The sequence below is a fragment of the Phytophthora cinnamomi genome (genome assembly GCF_018691715.1).
Source record: "Phytophthora cinnamomi strain GKB4 chromosome Unknown Contig7, whole genome shotgun sequence".
NCBI classification, from domain to species: Eukaryota; Oomycota; class Peronosporomycetes; order Peronosporales; family Peronosporaceae; genus Phytophthora; species Phytophthora cinnamomi.
The window spans coordinates 1164683-1181977 of record NW_027150940.1 but is presented as its reverse complement, the minus strand read 5'-3'; the positions used below and the strand labels follow the sequence as shown (position 1 = coordinate 1181977).

At 56.0% G+C, this 17295-nt stretch overlaps 7 protein-coding genes across 8 annotated transcripts; 4 read left to right on the top strand and 3 right to left on the bottom strand.

Moving 5' to 3' along the window:
• Positions 1-213: 213 nt before the first annotated feature.
• Positions 214-2358, top strand: IUM83_11163 (Fanconi anemia group J protein; the record flags this gene model as incomplete). The annotated part of the gene is made up of 1 exon (XM_067935707.1): positions 214-2358. The coding sequence occupies one exon, from the start codon at positions 214-216 to the stop codon at positions 2356-2358; it is 2145 nt and encodes a 714-aa protein (XP_067798771.1).
• A 1712-nt stretch (positions 2359-4070) lies between these two features.
• Positions 4071-5627, top strand: IUM83_11162 (Dicarboxylate/Amino Acid:Cation (Na or H) Symporter (DAACS) family; the record flags this gene model as incomplete). The annotated part of the gene is made up of 2 exons (XM_067935706.1): positions 4071-4502; positions 4572-5627. 2 exons carry the CDS (start codon positions 4071-4073, stop codon positions 5625-5627), a joined length of 1488 nt encoding a protein of 495 aa, XP_067798772.1.
• A 94-nt stretch (positions 5628-5721) lies between these two features.
• Positions 5722-6110, bottom strand: IUM83_11161 (uncharacterized protein; the record flags this gene model as incomplete). The annotated part of the gene is made up of 3 exons (XM_067935705.1): positions 5722-5751; positions 5854-6009; positions 6075-6110. The coding sequence occupies 3 exons, from the start codon at positions 6108-6110 to the stop codon at positions 5722-5724; spliced, it is 222 nt and encodes a 73-aa protein (XP_067798773.1).
• A 295-nt stretch (positions 6111-6405) lies between these two features.
• On the top strand, positions 6406-8748 carry IUM83_11160 (Major Facilitator Superfamily (MFS); the record flags this gene model as incomplete). Its single annotated transcript, XM_067935704.1, has 1 exon — positions 6406-8748. One exon carries the CDS (start codon positions 6406-6408, stop codon positions 8746-8748), a length of 2343 nt encoding a protein of 780 aa, XP_067798774.1.
• Positions 8749-8931: 183 nt separating this feature from the next.
• Positions 8932-10672, bottom strand: IUM83_11159 (COP9 signalosome complex subunit 2; the record flags this gene model as incomplete). Of its 2 annotated transcripts, none has more annotated exons than XM_067935703.1 (6): positions 8932-9582; positions 9660-9773; positions 9845-9913; positions 9990-10064; positions 10134-10199; positions 10301-10672. In XM_067935703.1, 6 exons carry the CDS (start codon positions 10670-10672, stop codon positions 8932-8934), a joined length of 1347 nt encoding a protein of 448 aa, XP_067798736.1. The 2 variants fall into 2 exon arrangements, with proteins under 2 accessions (XP_067798736.1, XP_067798735.1); XM_067935702.1 differs by having other exon boundaries at positions 9863-9913; positions 10316-10672.
• A 3614-nt stretch (positions 10673-14286) lies between these two features.
• Positions 14287-14701, top strand: IUM83_11158 (croquemort-like mating; the record flags this gene model as incomplete). The annotated part of the gene is made up of 2 exons (XM_067935701.1): positions 14287-14558; positions 14659-14701. The coding sequence occupies 2 exons, from the start codon at positions 14287-14289 to the stop codon at positions 14699-14701; spliced, it is 315 nt and encodes a 104-aa protein (XP_067798820.1).
• Positions 14702-16858: 2157 nt separating this feature from the next.
• IUM83_11157 (uncharacterized protein) lies at positions 16859-17176 on the bottom strand (the record flags this gene model as incomplete). Its single annotated transcript, XM_067935700.1, has 2 exons — positions 16859-17084; positions 17166-17176. 2 exons carry the CDS (start codon positions 17174-17176, stop codon positions 16859-16861), a joined length of 237 nt encoding a protein of 78 aa, XP_067798909.1.
• Positions 17177-17295: the final 119 nt, after the last annotated feature.

Sequence of the window (17295 nt, the reverse complement as noted above, 5' to 3'; positions counted from 1 at the left end):
GGGGCGGACGGTTTACAGCAGAAGGACGGAGGCAAGCCCAAGCAGAAGCGCGTGGTGCCGCCGCGCATCTACTTCTGCTCGCGCACGCACTCGCAGCTGGCGCAGGTGGTGGACGAGCTCAAGAACTGCCCCGTGTCGTACCTGGACTCGCCCGAGGACTCCAACACGTACACCAAGCAGCTGCAGACGTGCGTGCTCGGCTCCAAGCGCAACATGTGCGTCAACCGCAAGGTGAACCGCGACCCGGCGCAGGTGGACGAGAAGTGCAGACTGGCGCTGGAGGGCGCGTCCTGCTCGTACTTCAGGAAGCGCAAGAAGGTGAACGACCTGCGCCGCCATGTGCCGCCCGTGTGGGACATCGAAGACCTCGTCAAGCTGGCGCAGAAGCACCGCGAGTGCGCGTACTTCCACGCGCGCGAAGCGCTGGACCACGCTAACATTGTATTTGCCCCCTACAACTACCTGCTGGACCCGACGATCCGCGAAGCGGTGGGCATTACGCTCAAAGATTCCATCATCGTACTGGATGAGGCGCATAATGTGGAGGATACGTGTCGGTCGAGTGCTAGTGTGGAAGTGACTACAGATGTTCTGGCGGCGTCGATCAAGGCGTTCTCGATCGTGATCAAGCACGGCAACCGCCCAAAGACGTACAACGCACTACTCAAGCTTCTGAACGGCATCAGCCGCTGGTTGCAGAGTGTGGACTCAAATGCGAACGCCATTCTCCAGCCCTCAGGTTATGAAGAGAAAATCAAAGTCTGGGATGGTGCTGATGCGTTGGCGATGCTGGCAGAGTACTCTGGTCTTACGAAGGACAACCTGGCTGAGATGAAAACAAATGTACAAGAAGTGCGCGAGTACGAGAACGAACTGGGCAACAGTGCGGAATCGGGTCAACCGGCCATGCAAAGCAAGGCGTCACAGGATGCTGCAGCAAACCCAACGGGTGCCTCTGTCCTTCTTGGTGCGTTGGCATTAGCTACGGTGCAGAGCATCATGAACGTGGCGGATTACATGTTTCGCGACAACCTCAAGTTCATCGATGACTTCAAGCTTGTGGTGATCAAATCAAAGTCGACATGGAAGGAGAGTGCAAATTTCCGGTCCCCTACCAAGAGAAACGGCGGTGACGAGTGGGAGTTGAAAATGTGCATCTGGTGTCTGAATGCGGCTGTGGCGTTCTCGGATATTGCGAGCCAAGCACGCAGTGTCATTCTTACGTCTGGCACGTTGAGTCCCATGGAGTCGTTTGCCGGAGAGTTGGGCGTGGATTTCCCCATTCGCCTGGAGGCTAACCACGTCGTTAATATGCGCAAGCAAGTATTCATCGGAGCCGTCATGCATGGCCCCGGCAACGTCGACCTCCAGTCCACATACAATAATCAGCAGGACCCTAGGTATCAAGACTCCATGGGCCAGTTATTACTGCACTACTCTCAAGCAATTCCAGGGGGCATTCTGATGTTCTTCCCTTCTTACTCACTACTAAACAAACTTACGACACGCTGGAAGAAGACCAAATTGTGGGGTGAGATCGAGCAGTTCAAGACCCTGTATTCAGAACCACGCAACGCCGGTAAGGACTTCGACGCTTTACTTGAAGATTACAAGGACACCATCACAAGGTGTACTGCTGCGCTGGTCGATGGTGGCAACGGCGAAGACAAAAGAACAGGTGCTATCTTTCTGGCCGTTTATCGCGGTAAAGTGAGTGAAGGTATTGACTTTTCCAACGACAACGCTCGAGCAGTACTTTGTGTTGGCATCCCGTTCCCCAGCGTGAAGGAGCTGCAAGTGTCTCTGAAGCGCAAGTACCAAGACGAGAAAAGCCGGATGAACATGAAGTTGGTGAACGGTCATGTATGGTACCAGCTGCAAGCTTTCCGTGCACTCAACCAAGCGCTAGGTCGTTGCATTCGCCATCGACAGGACTATGGTGCTATCATGCTGCTCGATTCCAGACACCGCTTCAACAAGCACACCAAGTCACTTTCGAAGTGGATGCGTCCTTTTATCCAGGAATTCGAGCACGCGCAGATGTGTGTGCCGATGTTTAGCGATTTCTTCCAGCGGAACAGGACGGAGCTACCAGCACCTCCGCCCGAAAAAACGGCTGGGGCAGCTCCCTCTGAGTGGAAGTCAAAGCGAGCACCACTTGTACTTGAGTATGAGGATGATAAGAAGGGCAAGAAGGGCAAGAAGGACAGCGCCAAGGCCAAGCGCATGGTCGCGCCGTCCCTGTCGTCGACTTTGGCAACCGTGAAAGACTTCATGGCAAAGCAGAAGCAGGACTCGGACCCGCAAGATGGCGTATTCTCCATTTTCCGCCAGCAACCACCAAAGAAGTCAAACTAGGCTACGAAATTCCACTACGGAGAGCACGCCATATAAGATGATTCATTTGTTTTAAGCTCCCTGCTTGCACCTTGGTCTACCAGGAAGGCGCTTTCGCTTTGTAAAGATCAACGCGAGGGGTCACTTCCCGACGCGCCGTATCAAAGCTGCTACCTCATGGCATCCCGATCATTGTCATCGTCCTCGGCGTCAACGATTCCGTCAGTGCTCGAGAACAGTAACTACGACGACAGGCCGAGCACGAGTGGTGGAGATGCCTCTGCAAATTACGCAGATGAACAGTTTGACTTGGAGAGTGACCACGTTCACGAATCAGCTGATCCTGCAACTTTGAATTCGAGCAGCGAAAAATACGCCTCGGACGAGTTTGAAGACGACAACGAGATCAACGATGCTATTGTCCCAGTTAAGACGCCCGAGGCAGGAGACAGAGAAGACAGTGAAGACGACTATGATGCCGAGTCGTTTGAACAGGAAGAGAAGCCAGGCGGTGTTCACGAGGAACCATCGATTCCAGAAGAAAACAACAACGAAGAAGTTAACCCCCAAGATACGGCGGAGGAGAAGGCTTATGGCGGAATTGAGGTCGAGGTGCAGGCTGCCGAGGATGCTGCATTGTCACCAGTGCGAGAACAAATCGTACACCCACATGTAGGGTCTTGGTGCTCAAAAATGCTTCTGGAACTCCGAGATCGCTCGAAACTCGAGAAGATGCAACACCAAGGATCCAAGGCCAAAAATGAACCGATAGCTGACACGATACCGGCAACTGCAGTGAATACCTTGATTCAACAGGCAAAGAAAGCGAATCACCGCCGCCGAGCTCCGCAGCGGAGTAACTTGTGGCAGCCTTCTTGCGGGAAAATGAAGTTACCAGCGTCATTTATGCATCGCGCTCAAACTCAGAGTTGGTTGGCGAAATCAGCGCGTGACAGTGTCACTGACACCTCGACCTGCCTGCAGACTACACCAGAAAAGTCTGCTAGCCTCAACCCGGCACGATTTTGCTCCGTAAAGCAAGACAAGCTGCTGGGACAACTTGCTACGATGCGACTGTCAGAGATGACTAAACGGTGGACTGCTCCTGAATCGGGAGGATTCTGTTTGGAAACACTTGAGTTCGTTCAAGATATGGCAGCGCGACAACGGGAAATCTACAGTGCAAGCAGCAACGAACCGGGCGGGCGAATGCTACACCGAGTGATGGTGGAGGCGCGGATGCAACTTGAAGAATCGATCGCATTAAGGCACCAAGCTGATATTGTTCTTGAGAAGTACGCGTGATTAGATATCAGTGATATCATATTTCCAGTCGCTCGAGAGAGCGTGGAGAGAGCTTCCAAGTAAGCCTGACACGATGTGGACACTGCAGCTGATGGATATTCTCAGCTGTTCTCGCCTATATTCGAGTCTATCTTCTCCTCTCACAAGAACTCACAACTCGAAATACGCCAGTCGTTCCACATGTTCGCATGGGAGAGCAGGTATTTTTGATGGTCTACCCACTCGTCCCTCGCTCACACACTTTTCAAGTTGCTCGATCGCTCACGAGTTGAATTATGGATGCCACGATGCGTATCGACGACGACTTGAACACGCCTCCTGGTACACCGACAGAGCCACGTCAAAACTACAATGATCACGGATATACGTACAAGTACAATGAATCACACACGCCGTCTCTCAAGAGTGAAAAGCAAATCGGGGACCCAATGGACATCCTCCAGTCCGACATCAAGGGAGAAAACAACAACCCGTCGACCATGTTCATCTCGCTGTACAACCAGCGGTCAAGTACCCGCATAGGATATGTGTTGGCAGCTGCAGGAATCGGCATTGGCTTGGGTCTTCTGTGCTCACATCTGAAGCTCGATGACAATTATGCTACATGGATTTCGATGCCTGGCGATCTCTTCGTCGCAGCACTCAAGTGCTTGATTGGACCGATGGTCTTCTGCAGTATCGTTGGCTGCATCGGACAGCTCGTGGAGGCGGGTAAAGCTGCGTCCATCGGTGGGCGCATCATGGGTTACTTTGTCTTGTGTTCGTTGGTATCGTCGGGCATTGGTGTGCTCTTCGGAAGCCTGTTCTCGCCGTTCTTCATCCAGCAATTGAAAGGGGACGAGTCGGATGTGGTGACGGATGTACGTATGCATTGTTGGAATGGCAAGGTGCTCTCCATGACAAATGTCGGCGGACTGGCCTGTGTGAAGGACACGAACGTGACCGAGTTGACAAGTATTCTAGCGCTCAACGACACGAACGCCTACTTCGCCACTGCATCCGACACGTACACAAACTTGGATGTCTCGCAGCAACTCTTCAGCATCCTGAACGAGATCATCCCGTCTAACATGATGAAAGCCTTCTCGAGTTCATCCACCATGGGCGTTATCACCCTGGCCATCTTTTTCGGCGTTGCCGTCGTCATGAGCCACGAGCGCACCCGTCGGCAGCTCGCTGCAGGCGGTGGCCCGGGAGGCACCACTAAGACCGACATCGACGTGAACCACCTATTGCTGCTCATCAACCACGGCGGCCTGGTGTGCCAGCTCATGATCAACTCGGTGGTGGCGCTGATTCCGTTCGCCATCGTGTCCATGATCGCTGGCTCGATGGCGCAGTACACGTCCTCAATGGACCTCGTGGAGAGCGTGGGGTTTCTCATCGTGGCGCTGACACTGGCGCTGGTGACGCTAACGTACGGCATCATGGGCTCTGTGCTGTTCCTGACGACGCGGGTGAACGTGTTCAAGTACCTGCGCCACATCATCCCGGCGCAAGTGTTCATCTTCGGCTGCTCGTCGTCCATCGCGACGCTGCCCATGACGATGCGCTGCGTGGACTCGACCCGCGAGGTGTCGTACGCGCTGTCGCGCTTCCTGCTGCCGTTGGGCGCCACCAGCAACCTGAACGGCAGCGCCTGCTACATGACGCTGGCCTGCGTTTTCATGGCCAAGGTCGGCGGCTACGGAGACCTGCTGACACCGCTGCGGTACGCACTGCTGGTGCTGGTTGGCGCCATCGCGTCGTTCGGCGTGGCGCCCGTGCCGCACTCGGGGCTCGTCATGGCCATCACGGTGTGGCACACCGTCTTTGATATGGACGTGCCGGCGCCGGTCTTCTCGCTGCTCGTGGGCGCCGACTGGCTGCTCAACCGCCTGCGCGCCGTCGTGAACATCACGAACGACACGATCCTGCTGCGCATTATCGCGGCGCAGTGCGACGAGACCACCATCACCGAGCTCGAGCACGAGACGCAAGCGTAACGTGACGTTATTTATTTTCCACTTCATTCACTTCAACTTGACCTGCACATGCGCTTGTTGCCCTTTTCGTGGTTTTGTCCGTACGGCGGCCAGATCAGATGAAACTGGCACAAACGGTGACAAACTGAAGAAGGAGCCGTACCACCACGGGCGTCAGTCTCCACCAGACGGTGTAGCAGTTGCAGGGCAAATAATCGAGGCGACGATGCTTCAAGTTTCAGTTTACCGGTAGTTTGTGCGGTTCGGGGGATTGCACCCGAACACCTACATTACCGAGGCCAGCGAAGCCGAGCCTGCTGGCTGCACTTTGGTCGTCTTGCCCTGTCCAGCGCTCGGCGCCGCCCACCACGGCTGGTGCTCGGCGCGGCGCTTCAGTCGAGCACTGGTCCGAATCGCGAATATCGCATCAAGGCGAAAAATTCAAACTTCGGTGGTGGTACAGCGTACCGGTACCAACTCACTCGAGATCACTATACCTCCCATTAAGTACGAAGTATGGCTTCCTGAAACTGATACTCAACGTATCCTTCCTTCCCAGACAAGGCAAAACGGCTGGGGCCGCGAACGGCAGAGGAAGGTCGCCATCGAGAAGCGCGGCGCCGACAGCAGCGACCGAGCGAGCGAGCGAACAAGGAAGCAGCAGGTCCGCCAGCCATCGATCGAGCAGAGCAGAGCAGAGGCAGAGCCCGCGCCCGTACCCGCACTCGAGGAAGCTCGCCCGCCACCAAGTGTCTAACGGTCGGTTAGGTGGTGTTAAAGCGACAGGGGGCGAATAGCAATGGTGAGCTTCGCGTCGCCGGCGCCCGTTAGCACCGGCACTACTATCAGCAGTAGCAGTCCACGCGCGATTACTACCGCCGCCGCCCCAACAACTACTACCGGCAGCCTCGCCGTGCTGACCAAGGCCGAGCGCCGCGAGCGCTACATGCAGCGCACGCGCGCCGAGGCGGCGTACCTGTTCAAGTACCTGATCCTGACGCAGATCATCGTGTACCTGGAGGCGGGCTCGATCCCGTGCCTGCTGGACCAGCTGAGCGTGTCGCTGGCGCTGGACGCGACGCAGCAGGGCGCGCTGGGCGGCGTCGTGTACCTGGCGCTGAGCGCCGCGTCGCCGCTCTGCGCCTTCTTCCTGCACCGCTTCAGCCCGCGGCTGGTGCTCGGGCTCAGCCTGCTGTGCAACAACGCGGCCGTGCTGGTGCTGGCGCTCACGCCCACGGGCTACGCGTGGAGCGCCAACTCGCTCATCCTGGCGCGCGCGGCCGTGGGCTTCACGCAGGCCTTCCCGTGCATCTACACGCCGCTGTGGGTGGACGAGTACGCCCCGCGAGAGAAGGTGGCCGGCTGGATGAGCTACCTGCAGGGCAGCGTGCCCATGGGCGTCATGCTCGGCTACTTCGCCGGCACGGTCAGCAACTGGCTCGTGCCCGAGAGCTTCTCGCTCGTGCAGACGTGGCGCTGGCCCTTCCTGCTGCAGTTCCTGGCGCTGCTGCCCATCAACGTCGCCATCTTCTTCGTGCCCAAGAAGCACCTCGTCATCCGCAGCGACGGCGACCGAGACGCCGTTGGCAGCGGCGCCACCGACAGCGTCAGCGCCAGCTCCTCCGACGGAAGTGCTGAACCAGACGCGCAGTGCGTCGACGCCTCGGGCGATGTGGAGGTGACCAAGGAAGAGCAAGGAGGGGACGAGCAACAGCAGGAACGTAGTCGTGAGCACCAGGACGAGGCCAGCGACGAAGACACCGTGCCGCACTACGAGCACCACAGCGAGCTGGAGCCCCTCAACAGCGGCCGAGGAGGATTCCTGAGCGCGCGCGGAAGGTCCGCGTTTGGGCTGCACAGCTTCTTGGACGAGACGGTGGCCGGCACGCCCATGAGCACCAGATCCACCACGTACCACGACGAGGAGGACGCGCTCCTCGCCAGCGCGAGCATGTACGGCGTCAGCAACCAGCGCAGTTTCCGACAGCTGCATCAAAACCAGCAGCAGTATCACTTCGGCCACTACGAGGAGGACGTGGGCTCGGCATCGCTTCGTCGCAGCATGATTCGACCTCCAAGTTTGCGTGGAGCTGTGCCGGGCTCTCTGCTAGATGCCGTTGCAAGCGAACTGGAGAATGGAGAAACCGCTCCCACGGCCCCGCCTGCGATTTCGACGTCGCCAATTAACGCCACAGCTGGGAGTAGGCCTAACGAAAATGCTGCTGCGAAAGTGCAGCAACGCACGTCGCCGCTGGCCAAGAACGGCACCCACCTGCCTTCAACGTACGGCGCATTGGACACGACGATTACTCCGATGAGATCTCCTCGGATGTCGCCACGAATGAGTATGCTGGAGGCGTCGATTCTCGAGGAAGAATTCATGGAGGTCTACGAGCAGGGCGCGTTTTCGGAGGGCGTGTACGAGCTGATGCACATTCCCGTCTTCTGTTTGATCGTGTTTGGTCTCACGACCGTGTACTTCGTCGTCACGGGCGTACAGTACTGGAGCACGATTTTCATGATCAAGTCGCTGCATGTGTCCAAGTACCTGGTGAATGGACTGTTCGTCGTGGTATCCGGAACAGGGCCCATTCTAGGTGTGTTTTTCGGAGGCTGGATCATCGATAGATATGGAGGATACATCGGTGTGGAGCAGCGGGCGAAGGCTTTAGGGATTTGCATGATCCTGGGCTTGACAGCCTTTTCGATTTCCGCGGTGACGACGTTCTTCGACGACGTTTACATCACTGCCGGTTTCCTGTGGCTGTTGCTGTTCTTCGGCGGTGCCATCCTGCCAGCTTGCACGGGCATCTTTATCTCGGTCGTGCCAGCTGAGCACCGCGCGCTTGCCTCCTCGTTCTCAGTGATGGTCTTCAACCTGTTCGGGTACGCGCTCTCGCCTTACCTCACAGGCCTGATCATGGAGTGGGTCATTTCGCAGCAGGGCCAGCCTAATAGCTACTTCGAGTTCTGCGACGAGGCCTGCGCCTACCGGATTGGGTTCCGCTTCTGTCTGTGCTGGTCCGTGTGGTCCGTCCTCTGCATCGGTTCCGCATGGCACATCGCGTCTCGGCAGGCGGAAGAAGCCCGCCAAGTCCAGCAATTTTACGCTGCTCAGCGTCCAGCGGTAGCAGAGTGCTGAGCTCCAGCTCAAGAAGCAAGGCCGTTTTAGGATAGGAAGCAAGCTGTGGCAGCGAGCGCGCGAGCTTGCATGCACATACAATTTAACAGCCACTAGCGAGAAGCAGCAAGAATGACAAGCAGAAACTATGTAAAAAGAGGTTTTTCAAAACATTAGTTACTCGATTGCCGTGCTTACCGGTCCTTACATGCCAGTGCCAATGCGGTCCACGGTAAGCGAGTGGAACTTCTCCAGCGCATCGCACCACCCCTGGATAGATGTTTGAAATTTCTCTTCCGGCTTACGATCCAAAAGCACGAGCGTATGATGAACCTGGTCGATGCGTGCTTCGATTTTCTTGTCCAGCACAAGTGAAGATAGCAAAGACTCCACCTCCTCCAGTGAAATGCCATTCAGCTCGCGCGCGATATATTGGGTGTCCATGGTGCGGTAAGGCTTGACGATCTTGAGCAGCACCTTGCTCCGAATTGTTCGCAGCAGACTGTCGATGTAGTGCTTGATGAAGGGGTCGTCCATGATAGCCTCCTGGTTCCGGTTCAGCACCTGCTCGAAAGTCTTGATCTCGTCGTGCAGGAACGCGTCCGTGAGCTTCGTCATGGCCGCAACCTCTTTGTCGTTCTCGTACGGCTTCGCCTCCTGGGAGTCGAATACGTTCACCTGTGACTCGCTCAGCATGTTGGCAAGCACCAGGTACTTGAGGCATTGAAGCCGCCGCGGTTCACCCGCTTCATCATAGCTCTTGAACCCGGAGAAGAAATCGCTGCGAGCCTTGTCCCACTCGCGCTGCATCATGTACATCTTGCCGCCGCACTCATGGATGACCCCGATGATTTTCTGCACAAGGATCCAAACAATACCTGGTCAAACATGTGTATCATCGCTCGTTTGCTCAATCAATACTACTCCCTTACCGGGTGAGCGACGCCTGACTTGGTGCGCAGAGCTTTCTCATAAATCGACACGAGCTTCTTATTGTCTTTCTGCGCAGTGTACATCTGAATCTGCAGCGCATAAACCTCCAGCAGCTACTCCACGAAAACATGAAATCAGCAACAGCAGCATGCGCAAATAAAAATTCGCGCCATCAATGCAGTACCTGCGAGTTTTTCCTGACCCCGTCGTCTCCATCTTCATCACCACACGACGCCAGCAGCTCCTTAATAATCTGCCCAAAAGTACACACCATCACTCAGTCAAGACAAAATACCACGAGCTGCCCTCTCTCCTTCAATCATCCCCACCTTGCTCAGCCTGGCGAAGTCCCCGATCTCGTACAGCAAGTTGCCGAGCTTCACACTTGTCTTGAACCACAACCTCTGCAAAAAAAAAAAAAACTCATCAGTTATGCCACCTTCACGTCCGCCTATATATTGCCCGTTATCCACCTCGTTCCTCGCCTCCTTGAGCGTCTCCAGCGTCGTCTCGTAGAACCTCTGCAGGATCTCCCAGCTCTGCAAAAAACAAAAACAAAAACAAAAATCCAGAAAGAATCCCAAAACTTTAGCAACACAAACTCTGGAAATTAATAATAAAAAACTTGAGCACACTCGACCTTGCTCGTGGACACGAAGTCGAGGATGCTGTTGATGCCCTTCTCCCCCACGTTGCGCGTGACGGCCGTCTTGGTGTAGCCCAGCAGCTCCTCGTAGCGGCGCATGGCCTCGTCGTGGCGCCGCAGCTCGAACAGCAGCTTGACGGTGCGCTTGAGCGCCTTGAAGCCCCAGTCCGTCTGCTCGCTCTGCAGCGCCAGCACCTGCTGCAGCGCGTCCAGGGCCTCCTCGCGCGCGGGCGGCTCGCCCTCCAGCAGCTGCTTGGCCGAGTAGTAGGCGTTCTCGATGCGCACGTGCAGGTCGGCCTCGGCGTCCTCCATGTCCTCGTCCTCGTCGCTGTAGTCGAAGTCGTACTCCTCCTCCTCGGACGACATGGTCTGCGGTTTGGTGTTATACCTGCTGAGTATCTATGGGGAGCTTGAAATGCTGCCGGAACCCTGCGAAAACGGATGAAAACAAGTGTAGCCATGTGAGGAGATGGATACATTTATGCAACATCTATCGGTGTCGACGTCGCTGCCGATTTGGTAGCGCAGTATAATACCAGCACCCGCTTACCATTGAGCCAAAATGTTTCAGGCCTTCAGATGCGGACAACTTCAACCTGTTCCTCCCCGGTGCGATGTCGCGTCGTGGGCTTTCGTGTGCTGGCCATAGCAACATGCCGCTTGTCAAGGCCGGCCGTTTTGGACGTGCACCGGCGCTGCATCTTGCTTGACAGGTTTCCATCACCGATCAGACAGCCATAAAGCAAGCTGTTGCCATGGTCTCAATGTGTTGGTCTTGTCTTGGGCGGTGCAGCTGCTCGCGTTGCGGTCATGGTCGTCGGTGAGGGGTGAGGTACCAACGATTCGAAAGGTGGGTTTGTGATGATATTGGTGCGCGCAGTTCGCTGGGACGTCCGCAATCCGAGATCTAAGTGAGAGCAGCTTACCCATTAGTCGTCGGTTGATAGCAAATACAGCTGCGGAATGTCAATGGGGGTAAAAATGAGCAGCAATGATGATAGCATGTCTAATGCTCAAAAAGTTATGTCCGATGGCAACAACTATTTACGTGTACTTGGAGTACGCTGCGCAATGGAACCTTCGATTAATTTCCCAGCCGAAATGACAGCCACGTATCGGAAGACATGAGACTCCAGACATACAAATTAGAATCTCTGCTTTCGCTTCAAGATTCCTAGCACACTCCAATCGTTTACACTGTTACAGCAATGAGAAATTATTTGTCGGCTTGGAAAAGGCGTTTTTCCTCGATTGTAGTTTGCCAAGTGAAGGAATTCCTCCGCATCTGCTCCAAATATGAACGAGCCCTTGCGCCTGTTTTGCCGAAGAACAGCCCTATTTTCTCAGTGAAGATCGCGCGCAGCAAATTAGTAAACGACTTGAGGGGGCTAATTATGCAAGGAAATGCGGGCGCTTTTACTGGAGTGAACCCACACAAAGACCGTTTCTACGCTGCCGAAGTGTCTGACGGCCAGTGGCTATCCAGTACTGGCGTAAAGGTTAAAGAGCTCGCCACAAAACAGTTCTCTCAAGTGTCAGGTCTTCTCAGAGAAGAACGCGACCTCAACAGCAGAGTGGAGTCAGTCTTTCGTTCGATTGGAGAGAACCAAGTCCATGCTCTGGTCGTTGGGCAGCCATGGAATGCTTCCTCGGTCTTCAGTCACTTTGTAAATAGGCAGAAAGTGGAGCAGAAACCTTGGCGTCTCATTCTGGGAAAGCGATGTGCCAGATTCTCGGTGCTCGTTAGACCGTTGAAGAACGACAATAAACTATCAAGAAGAAAAGAGAGGACATATTTGGAGAAGTCGATGCAGCCAAGGTGAATTTGGTCCTCGCTAAGACCTGTGACGAAACTTGGCTTCACGGTGAGGCGCCTCAGATAAGAGAATTAGCCTACGCAGACTCGAGAATAATTTCAGAGCTTCGGCAACACACGATGGACCCGGGCGAGAAACTTACGAGCCTATTCGAGTGTGCAGACGAAGTTGAAATTCACGTCTTAGTGCTGATTCCAGAGTCGACGTCAAGTGAAGTTGTAGCTGTCGGCCGATGGTTGCCGCGGGAAATGAAGACATTCCACACAGACAACGTGGGTATTGAAGACGATTCCGACAAGAAATAGTTCTAGATGCTACAATTTCGTCCGATGATGACGCCAATGAACCAGTATCCCACTGTTCTCGGGCGCTCATGCAACGTTGTGATTTTCGTGGAGTTGATGGGGATCTCGGCAACAAAAACTTGAACGGCAGTTCAGTGCGGATTTGGTCGTCACTGGGAATTCGGGGCATTGGCAAACGCAGATTTTACCTGTACTGTGCGTTTCGACTGATTCGCGGAGAGACAGAGGGAGCGGATTTGGTTAAGTGCAGTATACGTTGGTTCTGAACTACGACAAACAGTATTACCGGTACTGCTTTCGTGGACAGGAATTCTTTAGGTTGAGCAAGCACGAAGGCTACGAGCTGCAAGCCGCACGAGGAGTAATTCGCTTGGTTGACACATAGTCGTCACAACTTCATGGTTGCAACGGGGTCTCTATATTGTTTACTTCACCAGGGGTAAAAGGTATGCACAAATTTGAAAATGGAACCGTGGTATCTTTCATTTTGCCTATTTGGACGCATAAAGAAATACAAATACGCACTGCGTTGCTGGCTGGGGTCTCCAAACTATCAACAGATGATCTGGAGGCAAGATACACGCCAAGTATGTGGAATTCCGAGCCAGATCTTCGCTTCCAGCCAGGAAGGTGTTGAAATGGATTTAATGACAGCCATTAACTACTGGAGTTGATCGGCCTCGTGACAAACAGGATGCCCGTGAATAAAGAAAATATGAGTGATCGCATTCTCGGTATCGCTCCCATGGCGACGGACTTCAAAACACCTTTCGATTGGAGTTTCTGTCGGAAAGGGTTGCTAAACGAAATGTGGAGAAGACAGAAAAGCAATACCGTGGTGGCGCTCTTCAAGTTTGTGCTTGAAGACTCGTGTGATGGATTTATCGCAGCATTTCAAGCGCCATTGCGCGAAGCATGGGGCAGTTTGTGATGGCGACGTAGTAGACTATGAATCTATCGCCAAATACCGTTTAAGTTTCTTCCAAAGACACTAGTAACTTCCAAGTAAACGGTCTTCGGACGCGTATTTGCTCTTTGCTCTGCCAGCCGAGCGTGTGGACTCGAACGGTGCATTCTAGCCATCACCCGTTTCCAGCAATTCCAACCGCGATAAGCTTTTACAAATGCTTTCCGCCTTACTTATCCTCCAAGACCCCATCATTTTACATGTATACACTCTACATTCGCCCGCAAACAACCTCGGCGCGAACTTCAAACGATTGAAGGTGGGTTACTCAGTCACATATACCATCCGGCCAGATTGATCTCGTTGAAGCCAACCAAGCGTGAAACGGTCACCATCTGGATTTTAATAATCTCCGTCTGGGTAGAATGACCGAAAGTAAAGGCTCTGTAACTTCCGGATCCCCTCAAAAACACGAAGCACCACCACGGTCTCAAGTTGAGACTCTCAATTCTGCTGGCGCTGGCGGTCCTTCCTCGCTCCGAGAGAGGGAAACACGGTTGGTTCCGTCAAACACGCCCAGAACCAGTCGCCGCGGTCTTTCGTTTTCTGTCCGAATGCACGCAGGGGTTCGCGATTTGCTGTTGCGACGTCGCCGCCATCTGCTGGTCGCTCGTCCGAATGACTGGCAGCATTCCAAGCTGTTTTGACCCCGCCCGGCCTGCGGCGTCAAAGTGCAACCCGTGTCTCGTGCACGAACAGGTTGAAAGGACCTTGAGCTGGATGACTCCAGAGCCGATCCCGAAGATTTCTTACACTCCCCAGACTTCCCGACTCCGTCATCTTGGCTGAGCTGACCGGCACTGCACAACAGCCAGTTCTCCCCATTCTCCGGTCGGTGCCTATTGTCCCGCCATTCCCGGATTTGCCGTCTCCACCCAACAGCACCGGAACATGGTGGCTCAGTCTCCGCAGACGGAATACTTCGAGAAGGACCCGCAGCACGGCCAGCGCCGTTGTGGCTGCTGCTCGCTCGGATGGGGCCTCATCATCACGGGTGCCTTGATCGCCGTCATCGGCCTGCTCTACGGCACGGTGGTGCCAGCCGTTGTCGACAACGCTGTCAAGGACGGCGTCGTGACCTGTGACGCCACGGACGGCGCCGAGGAATCGTACATTGACCCGTACGGAGATTGCGAGGACTGCACGCCGTACTACTACAGTCTGTACATGATGAACGCCACCAACGCCGAGGCCTACCTGGCCGGAGACGACAAGACCCTGCAGGTTCGCGAAATGGGCCCGTACGTGTACCGCCGCCGCCAGATCAAGCTGGACGTCGAGTTCCTGGACGACGGCAACCGCGTGAGCTACAAGCAGTACACGTACCACACGTTCGTGTCGGACATGAGCTGCGACGGCTGCTCGGACGACGACCAGGTCATCTCGCTGGACGTGGGCTACATGAGCGTCATCGCGCAGGCCGGCGGCGAGTTCGCCTTCTTGGTGCGACTCGCGCTGGGCTCCTTCGCCTCCACCAGCAACACCAGCGAGGCCGTGAGCATCGTAACCGAGTACGGTCCGCAGATGATGCGCTGGGTCAACGGCCTCAACTCGATGGACCCGGAGGCCATGAAGACGGTGACCAACAACAGCGCCGTGCTCACCTTCCTGGCCACCGGACCGGAGTCCATCGCCGACATGGACCTCACGGGCTTCGCTTACAACGGCCTCTTCGCCAAGCGCACCATTTCGCAGTGGGCGCTGGGCTACCCGAGTCTGCTGGCAGGCCTGGGTCTCGGTTCCAACTACGTCAAGGTGTGCGCTGCGGAGGGCGGCCTCAACGAGCAGTGCGCGGCCTGCGTGGGCAAGACCACCGACGAGTGCCTGGCCATCTGGGCCCAGTGCAACCAGTGCATCCGTGGCGCCCGCGTCGTGGCTCTCAACGACGAGACGTGTGGCGTTATTGAAGCCGCCTACGCTGCCGTGTACGGCGCCGAAGAGGCCGAGAGTTTTGCCAGCAGCACCTGCGGGCTCTGCAGCTCGGTGGGCCTGTGTGCCGCCCCGCTGCCCGGTGTCGTCGAGTCCAGCGGCCGCAACTACACCACCACGGCCCCCAACGCGACGCTGCTGGGCACGTACATCCTGCGCACGGGCTGCGACGACGAGGACTACATCAACGAGTACGAGCAGTACGACGGATACACGACCACGGCTCTGTGGGCTGACCTGGGCGAGCGCCGTAACCCGACGCTGGCTGAGATCGCCGCCTTCTCCAGCTACGGTAACTGCGCGGCACCCACGTCCAACCTCACGTGCAGCCCCGTGCGCGGCAACGACGCTACCAGCATCGCCCCGGGCGGCGTGAACATCATGGGCTTCGCCGACGATATCTCGCTCGAGAGCTACAACATCTACCTCTCGCAGGGCCGGCAAAACCTGACGCTGTTCAACCAGCACGAGGAGGTCGAGTACGAGGGCATCACGCTGCACCGCTTCCGCCCGTCCGTCGACCTGCTGACGGCCACCGACGCCAACTCGGACAAGGGCACGGCCTACCCGGTGGACGGCGTGCAGTCCATGGCCTTCACGTCGGGCTTCCTGGCCTACGTGTCGTACCCCATGTACCTGTTCGGTAACGAGTCGCTCACGACCAACGTGCAGATCACCATGGCCGACGGCGTCATGGTGGGCAAGAACACGCTGTACGACAGCGCCGGTGCCCTGCAGACCGCGTACTCGGACAAGTACCAGACGTTCGTGGACATGGAGGCCGGCACGGGCAAGACCATGCGCGCCTACAAGCGGCTGATGGCCTCGTACGCGCTGTCGCCGTCCAACACCAACAGCTCGTTCGCCATGAGCGACGTGCTGTACCCCACCCTGCAGACGGAGGTGGTGATCCCCATCTACTGGGGCCAGGAGGGCTCCACCATCTCGGACAAGAAGGTGAGCGACTACGACTCGCTCGTGACGCTCTTCAACTCGATGCTGCCTGTGCTCATCGTTGGCATTGTGGCGGGCGTGGCGCTCATCGGCGGCGGCTTCTTCCTGCGGCGTCGTAGCCAGCAGGCCTTCAAGGCGTAATTGGTAGTATTAGGTAGAGGTGCCGCATTGCTAGTGCCAGCAGATCGCCTTGGGCACTTTAGTCTCGCGTAACGCTCAACATGACCATTCGCGACGCCACGACGGCACGCAAGCATCATGTACTGTTGTTCTTGAGCTCGCTCGCCAAAGTACACGTAGAGCGCAGGTCTCACGTGGCGTGAGGAGACGTCGGCTTGGAATGAAGTCTCGGCATCATTTCCCCAGGATAGACGCTCGCTCCCGTCAAATGGAGCAGGTTAGCGTGGCGTGGTCAACGCTCTCCTTTGCCATGTTCGGATGACAGTGGCGCCTAAGACTGCGGTGCCGTTCAGCAGCAATCGTAAAGGTGCAGACCACGGGTACCTCCGACGCAAGCCACAAGCTCAGCAACTGTGTCGGTTGCAGTGGACGAACAACGAGCGCAACACCAACAGAGCTTTTATCGTGTTGTTCTTGCACAAGCCGCTGCGCTCGTCGGGACGGAGAATTTCGAGCGCATCGTCGTTGGTTCCAGAGAGCTCGGCTTCCACATCGACATTGCGATCACTTCGCTCGTTGATGACCCGAGACTGGGGCGGCAGTGGTCTCCTCGAGCTCTCTGCACCGAGACCATCCCAAGCCCATCGATGCTCATCAACGACAGCGGAATGCGTCGAATTGAGTTCCTGCCGTGGAGAACGCGCTTCATTTAGCTCCGCTCTATCGACATCAACGCCAACAGAGCTCGAGTAATGCTTGACGCGTACCATTGCCACATGCTGGTCAAGATCGGCCGTTTCTTATCTGGACCGGCGCTGCACCTCGCTTGACAGATTTCCATCACGGAACAGACAGATGTTTTCCACCTGCAAGACGATCGCCATGGTTCTCATGGAG